Consider the following 15,319-nt stretch of genomic DNA (forward strand, 5'->3'; position numbering starts at 1 on the left):
ATCCCAGATATTTGGGAGGCCAAGGTGGGAGGATTGCTTGAGCCCAGGAGTTTGAGACCAGCCTGAGCAACATAGTGGGACTCCATCTCTGTTTATTTATTTATTTATTTAGAGACGGAGTTTTGCTCTTGTTGCCAGGCTGGAGTGCAATGGCACCATCTCAGTTCACTGCAACCTCTGCCTCCCAAGTACAAGGGATGCTCCTGTCCCAGCCTCTCAAGTAGCTCATATTATAGGCATGTGCCACCAGGCCCACCTAATTTTTTTGTATTTAGTAGAGATGGGGTTTCACCACATTAGTCAGGCTGGTCGCAAACTCCTGACCTCAGGTGATCTACTCGTCTCGGCCTCCCAAAGTGCTGGGATTATAGGCATGCACCACTGTGCCCGGCCTCTATTTTTTTTTTTTTTTTTTGAGACGGAGTCTCGCTCTTCACCAGGCTGGAGTGCAATGGCGTGATCTCGGCTCACTGCAACCTCTACCTCTCAGGTTCAAGGGATTCTCCTGCCTCAGCCTCCCGAGTAGCTGGGACTACAGGTGCGTACCACCACGCCCAGCTAATTTTTTGTATTTTTAGTAAAAACGGGATTTCACCATGTTGGCCAGGATGGTCTTGATCTCTTGATCTGGTGATCCACCCACCTCAGCCTTCCAAAGTGTTAAAATTACAGGCGTGAGCCACCATGCCCAGCTTCTATTTTTATAATAAATTATATATATATATAATATATATATTTTTTTTTTTTTTTTTTTTTTTTTTTTTTTTGAGATGGAGTCTTAGTCTATCACCCAGGCTGGAGTGCAGTGGTGCGATCTTGGCTCACTGCAACCTCTGCCGCCCAGGTTCAACCGATTCTCCTGCCTCAGCCTCCCAAGTAGCTGGGATAACAGGCACCTGCCATCATGCCTGGCTAATTTTTGTATTTTTGGTAGAGACGGGGTTTCATCATGTTGGCCAGGCTGGTCTTGAACTCCTGACCTCGTAATCCGCCTGCCTTGGCCTCCCACAGTGCTGGGATTACAGGTGTGAGCCACCGCACTCAGCCAATAAATACAATTTTTAAAAATTGCTCCAGATGAGAACATCAAGCTGAGGGTTACTAACTTGTCCACGCTATTGAGTACAGAGATAGGTCTGAGATCTGGGTGGCCTGTCCCCAAACCAGGGCTCTTTCAGGCCACCAACTCTCTCTCGGCCTGTGCTCACCAAGTGAGCCTGGGGGTAGTGTGCGAGCTTGGAGAGAGACAGCAGCCCGGTTTTGTGCAGGGGCATGCCCTGGGGGAGAGCGATCTTCTTTATTTTTGAGACAGGGTGTCACTCTGTCACCCAGGCTGGAGCACAGTGGCAGTGGCACAATCGCGGCTCACTGCAGCCTCGACCTCCTGGGCTCAGGTGATCCTCTTACCTCAGCCTCCCAGGTAGCTGGGACTACAGGTGCACACTACCATGCCTGGCTCATTTTTCGTAGAGACAGGGTTTGGCCATGTTGCCACGGCTGGTCTCAAACTCCTGAGCTCAAGCCATCCACCCACCTCAGCCTCCCAAAGTGCTGGCACTGTGCCCAGCCTGACTGTTGATTCTTATTTTGAATCAGTCTATCACCCAGGCTGGAGTGCAGTGTTGTGATCTCAGCTCACTTCAACCTCTGCCTCCCAGGTTCAAGAGGTTCTCCTGCCTCAGCCTCCCGAGTAGCTGGGACTAGAGGCATGCACCGCCATGCCCAGCTAATTTTTGTATTTTTAGTAGAGGCAGTGTTTCACCATGTTGGCCAGGCTGGTCTGAAACTCGTGGCCTCAAGTGACCGGCCCACCTCAGCTTCCCTAAGTGCTGGGATTACAGGCATTGGCCACCATGCCCAGCCTGACTGTTCATTCTTAAAGCATTTGGCAGCTCTACTGAGGCCCCTGCAGCCAACCCCATTGGTGGTGGCTTGTGTCCAGAAGCACACCGGTGAGTTGGCCGGCCCCAGCCTCTGGTGCTGGGGATGAGGCAGGAAAGGAGCCCCTCCATCTGCTGAGCTGAGCCCCAGCACTCTTCAGACACTCCCACCACAGCAAGCAGATGCCCAGCAAACAGCTTTCTAGGGCTACTACCAAAGGCCAGCGTTTACCTGTGCGAGAGCTTATACGCAACACGGAAGAGCTTCTAACACGTATGTGTTTATTTTCATGTGTAAGAAGAAAAATGTAATAGCACGTGAACATGACTGCATGATACATGGCTCAGCACAAGACTAAAGTCAGAAGTGAGTGAAAACAAAATAGCATGTTGATTTAAGTGAAAGAACAGAACAGGAGGTCTTTGGTTAGAACAATTGTGGAGGTGGCCTGTGAATGCAGAAGTTCAGGACTCCCTGCTATAGGCTAAGGGCGAGATGCTGCCGTCTGGGCTGAAGCCCCTGGGGTTCTACAGAGAAGCCTGCCCAGTGCATGGCCCCTGTGGCATTCTCATGAGAGCCTATGGAACAGCAAGACCCCAGGGAGGCAAGCACATTTTGTTTAACTTGTCCATGTGCTACAAAATGTCTTAGAAGCGATGAAGCAACAATAATGATTCTCCTTCAAAGGGAAGAAGAACCTTCCAGGTGTGGTCTTAAGGAGGCAGGGGTTACAAGACAGGTGGGGCTGCAGGGCCCAAGTGGGACTTGAGGTCGTAACCAGGGGACTGCAGGGACACCTGTCCTGGCACCATCCTGGAGAAGTGCTTGTGTGTTTGAGGGAGAGGGGGTGCATGGTCCGAGTCAAGGCTGAAGGAGGCACACTCGGCCCCTGCACCCTGTTCGCAGCATGTACCAGGCTCTCACCCCATGCCTGCTGACACACTGCAGCACCCGGGAGGTGCCAGAAGGCAGGTGGGGGGCTGCTGACATCCCGGGGTGTCTGTGGACCACCCTTTCCTCCTGGGCCTGGGCCCTGGCCCCACTTTGGCACCACACTTTCCAGAGTGGCGAAGTCCATGGCTGTGCCCCACTGGATCCCATTCCTGTAAATGTGCGAACCAAGGGGAGGTGTTTGCTATTATGCTCCCCACTAAATCCAAAGAATGTTGGCTTCCATCATTTCAACCGCAATATTTTCAGAAAGTATTTTTTTTTTTTTTTTTTTTTTGGAGACAGAGTCTCGCTATGTCGCTCAGGCTGGAGTGCAGTGGTACCATCTCAGTTCACTGCAACCTCCACCTCCCCAGTTCAAGCAATTCACCTGCCTCGGCCTCCCAAGTAGCTGGGATTATAGGTGTGCACCACCACACCCAGCTAATTTTTGTATTTTTAATAGAAACAAGGTTTCCCCATATTGGCCCAGGCTGGTCTTAAACTCCTGACCTCAAGTGATCTGCCTGCTTTGGCCTCCCAAAGTGCAGGGATTACAGGCATGAGCCACCACGCCCAGTCTAAAAAGCACTTTTTTTTTTTGAGACGGAGTTTCCCTCTTGTCACCCAGGCTGCAGTGCAATCTCACTGCAACCTCTGCCTCCCAGGTTCAAGCGATTCTCCTGCCTCAGCTTCCCCAGTAGCTGGGATTACAGGCACCTGCTACCATGCCCAGCTAGTTTTTGTATTTTTAGTAGAGGCAGGGTTTCACCATGTTGGCCAGGCTGGTCTTGAACTCCTGATCTCAAATGATCCACCCACCTTGGCCTCCCAAAGTGCTGAGATTACAAGCGTAAGCCACCCTGCCCAGCCTCTAAAAAGCCCTTTTTAAGGGACCTTGGAGTTGTTCCTCAAATAGCTCAACCCTGCAAGCCAGGCTGGTCCCAGCACCCCTACCAGACAGCTAGTCAGTGAGAGGGGTCCAACTTCCCCCAGCTTTTCCCTGGAAGTGGAGTGGGGTCAGCAGGGAATTCTGGGGGTGACGCTCATGGTCCAGGAGACTTCTGATGCCCAGAGGGTAGAGGAGGAGTGGAAGGCCTGGGGGTACTCAGCCCCACTGTATCCTGGACAGGCTGGGCCGACTTGCAGGCTGGTCCCCATGGAGGCTCAGAAGGAAAGTGTGCAAGAGCAGGTCAGGAAGGGAAACCAAGTCAGGGAAGGGCCCCAGCCGGGGCTAGTGGTCCGTTCACTGCCCAGCAGGTACTCTCAGCAGCACCCGGCAGCACTCCGCTTCACGTGGCACGGCTTGCAGAAGAGACGGTTGTTCAGGGGGTAGCAGCCTTGGTCCGTGGGCTCAACAGACAGGAGGATCCTGCAGTCCTGAGGAGACAAAGACACATGTGGACCCGCCCTGGGCCTGGGCGCTGCCTGTACAGGGGAGGGACTCACTCGGCATCTGCCACATAAACCAACTACATGAGTGGATACACTCCCTAAGCGGGAGGAAGGAGGATGCTCGTTGCTGCCCTCCCAACACCTGGGCCAGGTCTCCATAAGGGAAGATGAGACACAGGCACAGAGGGAGGCTTTAATCCACATGGAGGTGCTGGAGAGGACAGACATTCACTGTCAGGAGAACTAAGGACACCTGAGGAAGTCCCCTGAGCATTCAGGGAAAGTTGGGCCTAGAAGGGCCTTAATAACCCCTTTATTATTTTTTAAAATCTGTTTTTATTATTTATTTTGAGACAGAGTCTTGCTCTGTCGCCCAGGTTGCAGTGCAGTGGCACGATCTCAGCTCATTGCAACCTCTGCCTCCCAGGTTCAAGCGATTCTCCTGCCTCCTGAGTAGCTGGGATTACAGGCATGCGCCACCACACCCAGCTAATTTTTGTATTTTTAGTAGAGACGTAGTTTTGCCATGTTGGTCAGGCTGGTCTTGAACTCCTGACCTCAAGTGATCTGCCCACCTTGGCTTCCCATATTGGGATTACAGGTGTGAGCCACTGCGCCCAGCCTCAACAGTCCTTTTAGAACATAAGTTCTGCGAGACAGGAACCCTGTTTATGGCGAAGTCCCCAGCCCAGCCCACCCCAGCACTGGCAGCTATGGTATCTGCTGATGAGTGTCTGGTCCAGTCCCTTCATTTCACAGGAGGGATACCAAGGTCCAGGGAGGAGTAGGCTCTGCCCCAGGTCACACAGCTGGTTCTGGAGCTGGGACCAGACCAGCACAAACATTAATATTTTCCTTTTCTTTTTCTTTTTTTATTGAGACGGAGTCTCACTCTGTCGCCCAGGCTGGAGTGCAGTGGCGCAATCTCGGCTCACTGGGAGCTCTGCCTCCCGGGTTCACACCATTCTCCTGCCTCAGCCTCCCGAGTAACTGGGATTACAGGTGCCCGCCAGCACACCCAGCTAATTTTTTTTATTTTTTATTTATTTTTAGTAGAGACGGGGTTTCACCATGTTAACCAGGATGGTCTCGATCTCCTGACCTCGTGATCCACCCGCCTTGGCCTCCCAAAGTGTTGGGATTACAGGCGTGAGCCACCGTGCCCGGCCAACATTAATATTTTCTATTTTTCGAATCACCAAAGGATTTCAGAATGAGGAACACAGGGACTGGGACTCGGGGCCCAAACTCTACCAACATCACTGTTCTGCCCCAGAAACCTCACCTGGGCACATGCTGGAGAGTAACCAAGGGGACAATTTGTGCACAGAGACTTGGTTCTGGGCACCCTTTGGAAGCTGCATTGATCCCACAAAAGAGTCCTTACAGGGGGCCGGGCGCGGTGGCTTACCCCTATAAGCCTAGCACTTTGGGAGGCTGAGGCGGACGGATCAAGAGGTCAGGAGTTCAAGACCAGCCTGGCCAGCATGATGAAACCCCACCTCTACAAAAAATATAAAAATTAGCTGGGCGTGGTGGCAGGTGCTTGTAATCCCAGCTACTCATGATGCTGAGGCAGGAGAATTGTTTGAACCCGGGAGGCGGAGGTTGCTGAGATCATGACATTGCACTCAAGCCTGGAAGACAGGGTGAGAGTCCGTCTCAAAAGAAAGAAAAAAATAATTCCTATAGGGACTACTTTGGGGTCACAGGTGGGCCTCCTGATGCCATAGGGACCAGGGTCTGCAATCTGCCTTGCTCCATGGTCAGCTGGGTGAGGTGCTCCTGTGTGTCTCCTCCCTGCAAGGCCACTTGGGTCTCTCAAGTGGACCATGGGCTACATAGTTGCAGCATCTGTGCCACCTGTTTGGCATTGTAACACATGCTGGAGGGCCACGTCAGACCTCTCCTAAATTACAACCAACTGGAGAAAACGCCTCATCTACCACCAAGTCTCACGACCTCCGCAAGGCAGCTGTGCGGTGGCTGAAACCTCACTGAACCCAGCCCACACAAGCATGGCTGGAACCAGTTTTCTGAGACGGTTTGCCTATTTCCCCCCCCCCCCTTTTTTTTTTTAAAGATAAGGTCTCGCTCTGTCACCCAGGCTAGAGTGCAGTGGCATGATCATGGCTCACTGCAGCCTCCACCTGCCAGGCTCAAGCAATCCTCCTGCCTCAGCTTCCAAAGTAGCTGGAACTACAGATGGGTACAACCATGCCTGGCTAATTTTTTCAAATTTTTTGTAAGATGAGGTCTTACTGTGCAGGCTGGCTTTGAACTCCTGGGCTCAAGTGATCCTCCTGCCTCAGCCTCCCAAAGTGCTGGGATCACAGGTGTGAGCCACTGCACCCCACCAGTTTCCCCATCTTTTTTTTTTTTTTTTTGAGACGGAGTCTCGCTCTGTCACCCAAGCTGGAGTGCACTGGCCAGATCTCAGCTCACTGCAAGCTCCGCCTCCCGGGTTCACGCCCTTCTCCTGCCTCAGCCTCCCGAGTAGCTGGGACTACAGGCGCCCGCCACCTCGCCCGGCTAGTTTTTTTTTTGTATTTTTTAGTAGAGACGGGGTTTCACCGTGTTAGCCAGGATGGTCTCGATCTCCTGACCTTGTGATCTGCCTGCCTCGGCCTCCCAAAGTGCTGGGATTACAGGCTTGAGCCACCGCGCCCGGCCCAGTTTCCCCATCTTAACGGGGACAATAAATCCCATCTCACAAGACTGTCACTAGGATTAAACAAGGTGATGTCAATGAAAGCATTTTATAAATTTTTTTTGTTTGTTTGAGATGGAGTCTCGCTCTGTCGCCCAGGCTGGAGTGCGGTGGCCGGATCTCAGCTCACTGCAAGCTCCGCCTCCCAGGTTCACGCCATTCTCCTGCCTCCGCCTCCCAAGTAGCTGGGACTACAGGCGCCCGCCTCGACGCCCAGCTACTTTTTTTTTGTATTCTTTAGTAGAGACGGGGTTTCACCGTATTAGCCAGGATGGTCTCGATCTCCTGACCTTGTGATCCGCCCGTCTTGGCCTCCCAAAGTGCTGGGATTACAGGCTTGAGCCACCGCGCCCGGCCGCATTTTATAATTTTAAAAATACTACCTATATATAAAAGCACTGTTATCCTTCCAACAATAGTCATAAATAATATGGACCCCAAAGCAAATAGAAATGGTGAGATGTGGGTGTGGGCAGTGCATGGAAACCCATTTTCTTCTTCTTTTTTTTTTTTTTTTTTGAGACAGAGTCTTGCTCTGTCACCCGGGCTGGAGTGCAGTGGCCGGATCTCAGCTCACTGCAAGCTCCGCCTTCGGGTTTACGCCATTCTCCTGCCTCAGCCTCCGGAGTAGCTGGGACTACAGGCGCCCGCCACCTCGCCCGGCTAGTTCTTTGTATTTTTTAGTGGAGACGGGGTTTCACCGCATTAGCCGGGATGGTCTCGATCTCCTGACCTCGTGATCCGCCCGTCTCGGCCTCCCAAAGTGCTGGGATTACAGGCTTGAGCCACCGCGCCCAGCCTCATTTTCTTCTTAGGTAACAGTACTCAACTCCTTCCAGGCTGCTGTGTTTCAAGAGCCTCACTTTTTTTTTTTTTTTTGAGATGGAATCTTGCTCTATTGCCCAGGGTAGATGGCTAGAGTGCAGTGGCACAATCTCGGCTCACTGCAATCTCTGCCTCCTGGGTTCAAGCGATTCTCCTGCCTCAGCCTCCCAAGTAGCTGGGACTGCAGGCGTGCGCCACCACACCCAGCTAATTTTTTTTTTTGAGACGGAGTCTTACTCTGTCGCCAGTGTGGAGCACAGTGGTGCAATCTCGGCCTACTGCAACCTCTGCCTCCCAGATTCAAGCAATTCTCCTGCCTCACCTTCCCGAGTAGCTGGGACTACAGACACACACCACCACATCCAGGTAATTTTTGTATTTTTAGTAGAGATGGGGTTTCACCATGTTGGCCAGGATGGTCTCCATCTCTTGACCTTGTGATCCGCCTGCCTCAGCCTCCCAAAGTGCTGGGATTACAGGAGTGAGCCACTGCACCTGGCCTAATTTTTGTATTTTTAGTAGAAACTGGGTTTTGCCATGTTGGCCAGGCTGGTCTTGAACTCCTGAATGCAAGTGATCCATCTGCCTGGGCCTCCCGAAGTGCTGGGATTACCAGCATGAGCCACCGTGCCTGGTCAAGAAGCCTCATCTTCTGACACATAACTTCTGGAGTCCAAATGGCGACTTACTACACCACCCTTGGCCAAGTCATCAAGACCACTGTGGGGGTTATTCGCTTCCTGACTTCCTGGCTCAGGAAAGTGCCAGTCACTGCTGGACTCATTAGGACAACGGTGCGGATAACAGCATTTAAACTTCCTCATTGGGCTTTCAAAATGCGCTATCAGCAGGACTTTGAACTATAACCAACAAAGACAATGTAATTACGCAGCAATTTATCAACTTCTCTACCCAGGTCCTTTGACAACCTCAGTGAAAATAGTCTCTGGGTCCCAGTATCTGTTTATATAAGTGGGAGTGAACAAGTGTTTCGAAATACTCATCGTGTAAGAGATCTGCTCTGGGGCTCTCCACTTAGGTCCCCCCCATAAAAGTTGCCACTTTGTCACCATCACCGGAGAAGACAGAAGCTTCAGTGACAAGGAGCCGGCAGTAGAAGGGGTGGGAGAGGATTTCTGAGCCTCCTCAGCAGGACTGACTACATAATTTGTAGGATCTTGGACAAAATAAAAATGTGGGGCCCCTTGTTCAGAAATTAAGAATTTTGGCTGGGTGTGGTGGCTCACGCCACCCAGCACTTTGGGAGGCCAAGGCAGGGGGATCACTTGAGATCAGGAGTTTAACGCCAGCCTGGTCAACATGGCGAAACCCCATCTCTACTAAAAATACAAAAATTACCTGGGCACGGTAGTGCGAGCCTGTCATTCCAGCTACTCGGGAGGCTGAGGCAAGAGAGTTGTTTGAACCTGAGAGGCAGAGGTTACAGTGAGCTGAGATAGTGCCACTGTACTCCAGCTTGGGTAACAAAGTGAGACTCAGTCTCTAAAAAAAAAAAAAAAAAAGAATTTCAGGCCGTAGGTAGTGGCTCACGCATGTGATCTCAGCACTTTGGGAGGCCAAGGTGAGAGGATCGCTTGAGCCCAGGAGTTCAAGACCAGCCTGGGCAAATTTTTGTAGAGACGTCATCTCTACAAAAATTTAAAAAATAAAAAAAATTAGCTGGGTGTGGTGGTGGGCACCTGTACTTACAGTTACTCAGGATGCTAAGGTGAGAGAACTGCTTGAGCCCAAACTTTCAAGGCTACAGTGAGCTATGATTATACTACTGCACTCCAGCCTGACTCCAGTCTCTGTCTCTATTAAAAACAAAGGCTGGGCGCAGTGGCTCACGCCTGTAATCCCAGCACTTGGGGAGGCTGAGGCGGGCAGATCATGGGGTCATGAGATCGAGACCATCCTGGCTAATACAGTGAAATCCCATCTCTACTAAAAAATACCAAAAAAATTAGCCGGGCGTGGTGGCAGGCACCTGTAGTCCCAGCTACTCGGGAGGCTGAGGCAGGGGAATGGCGTGAATCCAGGAGGCAGAGCTTGCAGTGAGCCAAGATCGCACCACTGCACTCCAGCCTGGGCAACACAGCGAGACTCCATCTCAAAAATAAATAAATAAATAAATTAAAATAAAAACAAACAAAAAAAATTCAAGAATTTGGCCGGGCGCGGTGGCTCAAGCCTGTAATCCCAGCACTTTGGGAGGCCGAGACGGGCGGATCACGAGGTCAGGAGATCGAGACCATCCTGGCTAACATGGTGAAACCCCGTCTCTACTAAAAAATACAAAAAACTAGCCAGGCGAGGTGGCGGGCGCCTGTAGTCCCAGCTACTCGGGAGGCTGAGGCAGGAGAACGGTGTAAACCCGGGAGGCAGAGCTTGCAGTGAGCTGAGATCCGGCCACTGTACTCCAGCCTGGGCGACAGAGCGAGACTCAGTCTCAAAAAAATAAATAAATAAAAAATAAAAATTCAAGAATTTAAAGAGAGCAATAGCAGAACTTTAAAGCTAGCATAGGACCCTTCTGATCGCCAAGTTGCGTGTGATGACACCTGGGCTAATCAGCTCGCCCATCTCAGCCTGACCCCTCTCTGCAGCCTAAAGTCCAGACTCTCTAGCCTGGCACCACAGCGCTTTCCTTCACTCTGGCCTAAACATTAACCATAACCCCAGCCCTCTACACTCCAGTCACATCTACAGACTTCCAATCTGGCCGGGCGCAGTGGCTCATGCCTGTAATCCCAGCACTCTGGGAGGCTGAGGCAGGTGGATCACTTGAGGTCAGGAGTTCAAGACCAACCTGGCCAACGTGGTAAAACCCCATCTCTACTAAATACAACAATTAGTCAGGCGTGGTGGCGCACGCCTGTAGTCCCAGCTGCTCGGGAGGCTGAGGCAGGAGAACCGCATGAACCCAGGAGGCGGAGGGTGCGGTGAGCTGAGATCACGCTACTGCACTCCAGCCTGGGCGACAGAGTGAGATGCCATCTCAAAAATAAATAAATAAATAAATAAATAAATAAAACAATTTAAAAGAGACAATTTCTTTTTTTTTTTTTTTTTTTGAGACGGAGTCTCGCTCTGTCACCCAGGCTGGAGTGCAGTGGCCGGATCTCGGCTCACTGCAAGCTCCGCCTCCCGGGTTCACGCCATTCTCCTGCCTCAGCCTCCTGAGTAGCTGGGACTACAGGCGCCCACCACCTCGCCCGGCTAGTTTTTTGTACTTTTTAGTAGAGACGGGGTTTCACCGTGTTAGCCAGGATGGTCTCAATCTCCTGACCTTGTGATCCGCCCGCCTCGGCCTCCCAAAGTGCTGGGATTACAGGCTTGAGCCACCACGCCCGGCCAAAAGAGACAATTTCTAAGTGAAAAAGTAACATTCAAAAAAGTTGATCTAGGCCGGGTGCAGTGGCTCACGCCTGTAATCCCAGCACTTTGGGAGGCCGAGGCAGGCGGATCATCTGAGGTCAGGAGTTCGAGACCAGCCTGGCCAATATGGAGAAGCCCCATCTCTACTAAAAATATAAAAATTAGCTGGGCATGGTGGCGGGCACCTGTAATCCCAGCTACTCAGGAGGCTGAGGCAGGGAGAATTGCTTGAACCAAGGAGCTGGAGGTTGCAGTAAGCCAAGATCATACCACTGCACTCTAGCCTGGGAGAGAGTAAGACTGTCTCCAAAAAAAAAAAAAAAAGCCGGGCACAGTGGCTCATGCCTGTAATCCCAGCACTTTGGGAGGCCAAGGCGGGCAGATCAAATGAGGTCAGGAGTTTGAGACCAGACTGACCAACATGGAGAAACCACGTCTTTACTAAAAATACAAAAAATTAGCTGGGTGTGGTGGTGCATGCCTGTAATCCCAATTACTTGGGAGGCTGAGGCAGGAGAATCCCTTGAACCCAGGAGGTGGAGGGTGCGGTGAGCCGAGACTGCACCATTGCACTCCAGCCTGGGCAACACGAGTGAGACTCCATCTCAAAAAAAAAAAAAAGGAAAAGGAAAAGAAGCTTCCACTTCCTCTGATTCTTCAGGCTTGCTTATGCTACTGTGGATTTTTACAGCTCTTTTCCCCTTTCTGGACTTCTTCTCCCCTCTATGAATATCTGGCAAACTCCTCCTCGTCCTGCAAGGCCCAGTCAAGCATTGCTTCCTACATGAGTGTCTTTGATTCTACCACCCTGGTTAGACCATCACTGCCTTCTTTATGCCACCGCTGATTTATTTTTTATTTTATTTTATTTTTTTTAAGATGGGGTTTCACCATGTTGCTCAGGCTAGTCTTGAACTCCTTAGCTCAAGTAATCCACCCATCTCAGCTTCCCAAAGTGCTGGGATTGCAGATGTGAGCCACTGCACCAGGCCCCCAAAGCTGATTTCTACATTCTCTTGCCTGGCACCTGGAAAGGGTACTGTGGTGTAGATCTGTCCAGCATCCTCTTCTCCCTTCCTCCGGTTGTAGCAACCCCTCTTTTTTTTTTTTTTTTTGAGACGAAGTCTCGCTTTATCGCCCGGGCGGGAGTGCAGTGGCCGGATCTCAGCTCACTGCAAGCTCTGCCTCTCGGGTTCACGCCATTCTCCTGCCTCAGCCTCCCCAGTAGCTGGGACTACAGGCGCCCGCCACCTCGCCTGGCTAATTTTTTGTATTTTTAGTAGAGATGGGGTTTCACCGTGTTAGCCAGGATGGCCTCGATCTCCTGACCTCGTGATCTGCCCGCCTCGGCCTCCCAAAGTGCTGGGATTACAGGCTTGAGCCACCGCGCCTGGCAACCCCTCTTTTTTATGTGGTTCTGCCTCCCTGGCCCCAGGGGTTATCAATCCTAGCACCCAGCCACAGTGACTGGCCCTGAATGGGCATGTGACCCTAGCTGGGGTGATTAGAGGCCTTCTAGGGACTGTCTGGCTTCCCTGGGTGTGATGTGCTCTGTCTTTTCCCTAGGGTTTCTAAGCTGGGGAGATGTAAACCTGGGTCACCTCTGCCCATGCACTGTGCCCCACCTCCCCACGGAGAAGGCCAGCCCACAGGCAGCAAAAATGAAGCAAACACACAAAAAAGGCAGAGCCAAGAGATGGAAAAGAGGCTGGGAGGGTTGGCTCACGCCTGTAATCCCAGCACTTTGGGAGGCGGAGGTGGACGGATCACCTGAGACCCACCTGGCCAACATGGTGAAACCCCATCTCTACTAAAAATACAAAAACTAGCCAAGTGCGGTGGTGCATGCCTGTAATTCCAGCTGCTTGGGAGGCTGAGGCAGGAGAATTGCTGAACCCAGAAGGCGGAGGTTGCAGTGAGCTGAGATCACATCACTTCACTCCAGCCTGGCAACAAAAGTAAGACTATCTCCAAAAAAAAAAAAAAAGAAAGAAAGAAAGATGAAGAAAGTCCTGATGTCCTGATGCCATCACTCAATACCATCAGTGATCCCACCACCATTAGCCAACAGATTCTCTTTTTTGTAGAAAGCAACTTGAATTTGGTTTCTTATCATTAATGCAAAGAGTTGATAATAGACTATAGTTGTATTTCCAGCATCTTTTGTTTCTCCTACCGGACAGTGAGCAATTTGAGAGTACAGCCCCCACCCTGACCTGTCCCCATGTCCAAGCAACCCAGCCAAGGGCCTGGCATGCAGTGATGGAATATTATTAAATCACCTGGGCTCTACTCACCTCACACCTATAGCAATTTTCATGGAAGTTTCTTCCCATGCACTCGATTTTGAAGGCATCTTTCCCATCCCGAGGAATGATGGGATTTTCACAGATGCTGCAGACGGGGGCGAATTTCCTAGAAGCAAAGAAACTCATGCTTGGGAGGTGTTCCTGCCACAACCACATAAATTAATTAGCTGTCAGAACTCGGGCTGGCTGGTGTTCACCTCCTGAGCAATTTCAGTCCCGTTGCTATGGGACTGCACTAGCAGCTATAAGCAGAGATGTCTATTTCTTCCTGGCAGGAGCAGGTGGAGAGACCTGTGTAATGAGACCTGGTTTCCCAGCATCACTGGAGATTGTCTGAATTGAGAACTGTGTTCAGTGGGGCTGGGACCCATCTCATCTGCCTTTTTTTTTTTTTTTGAGACGGAATTTTTTGGCTCTTGTCACCCAGGCTGGAGTGCAATGGCACAATCTCCGCTCACTGCAACCTCCGCCTCCCAGGTTCAAGCGATTCTCCTGCCTCAGCCTCCTGAGCTGCTGGGACTACAGGCAGGCGCTACCATGCCCAGCTAATTTTTGCATTTTTAGTAGTGACAGGGTTTCACCATGTTGGTCAGGCTGGTCTTGAACTCCTGACCTCGTGATCTGCCCACCTTGGCCTCCCAAAGTGCTAGGATTACAGGTGTGAGCCGCCGTGCCCAGTCAGTACTTCTTTCTTAAGAGACACATCTGTCGCTCTCCTTGAGTGGTGAGCAACTCATGGGCAGGGACTGAGTCCAACAGATGTGTCCCCACTGTGTCATTCAGCTCCAAGGGCAGACCCAGAGGTCTGGGGTTTCAGAGCAGGGCCCGAAAGTCAGGTCCTTGGGGATGTGTATACTTACCAAGAGTTTCAATACTTACCTATGGAGAGACTTTGGGTACTTAGCTGCTGTGTGCCTTGGTTGGTAAAACAGAACCCTTAATAATACCTGCCTGTGACATTATATATATTTTTTAATTTTTTGCTTTGTTTTGCTTGAGATGGAGTCTAGCTCTGTCACCCAGGCTGGAGTGCAGTGGCACGATCTCAGCTCACTGCAAGCTCCGCCTTCTGGGTTCACGCCATTCTCCTGCCTCGGCCTCCTGAGTAGCTGGGACTACAGGCGCCCACCATCAGGCCTGGCTAATTTTTTTGTATTGTTAGTAGAGATGGGGTTTCACCGTATTAGCTAGGATGGTCTCAATCTCCTGAACTCGTGATCCACCCGCCTCAGTCTCCCAAAGTGCTGGGATTACGGGCATGAGCCACCGTGCCCGGTCCAGCCCTGTAATATTCTTTATAATAAACCAGTAGACAGGAAACTCGGGCCCAGCACCCAGGACTCAGGCTCGGCTCCTTCATCCTGCTTGGGTCTCACCCTGTCCCTGCACCCCACCTGGTACCAAACCCCTCTCGTACCTGTAGAAGTCATCCAGGCAGTACACCTCGTTCTGGCTGCCCAGGGCAAAGCTCTCATCCCCAATGCACCGGGCGCAGGTCACACACGTGAAGCAGGAGGGGTGGAAGGCCTGGCCCAGGGCCCTGATGATGTGGTCCTGGACCACTTCGCCACACTTGCCACACTTCTCCAACGTGTCCTGGGACAGAGGCCACTGCCAGAGTCATCCACGGCACACCCACTCCAACCCACAAGGGTCTCTTCTTCTGGGAGGCTGCCCTCGGGAGCCCAGGAATTGGGAAGTACAGGAGAGGCCTGCAGACAGCCTGTAACTATCGCCCAAAACCTCCACCATTGCTTATAACAAATTGAGCTTAGCCTTGCATCCTTGGCTTACTGCAAGGAATACTGCCTGATGCCCTGATGCTATGGCTGCATTTCTTGTTACTGGGATGTGTTTAAGGCCAGGGTTCACAGAGCTCATAGAAGAA

The 15,319-nt window shown here is 51.5% G+C and overlaps 1 protein-coding gene across 10 annotated transcripts in view; it reads right to left on the reverse strand.

Moving 5' to 3' along the window:
- Positions 1-3,409: 3,409 nt before the first annotated feature.
- The window catches only part of FBLIM1 (filamin binding LIM protein 1), a 32,429-nt gene continuing 20,519 nt past the window's right edge, over positions 3,410-15,319 (reverse strand). For all 10 annotated transcript variants that reach the window (XM_033228182.1, XM_033228180.1, XM_033228175.1 and 7 more), the window contains 3 exons: positions 14,849-15,027; positions 13,420-13,537; positions 3,410-4,191 (listed from right to left, as the gene is read on the reverse strand). In XM_033228182.1, the coding sequence (XP_033084073.1) occupies positions 4,078-4,191; positions 13,420-13,537; positions 14,849-15,027 (411 nt within the window). In that variant the 3' untranslated portion in view covers positions 3,410-4,077. The remainder of the gene's footprint in view (positions 4,192-13,419; positions 13,538-14,848; positions 15,028-15,319) is intronic.

Source organism: Trachypithecus francoisi, unplaced genomic scaffold (genome assembly GCF_009764315.1).
Source record: "Trachypithecus francoisi isolate TF-2019V2 unplaced genomic scaffold, Tfra_2.0 Lachesis_group12, whole genome shotgun sequence".
In the NCBI taxonomy this organism is placed as follows: domain Eukaryota; kingdom Metazoa; phylum Chordata; class Mammalia; order Primates; family Cercopithecidae; genus Trachypithecus; species Trachypithecus francoisi.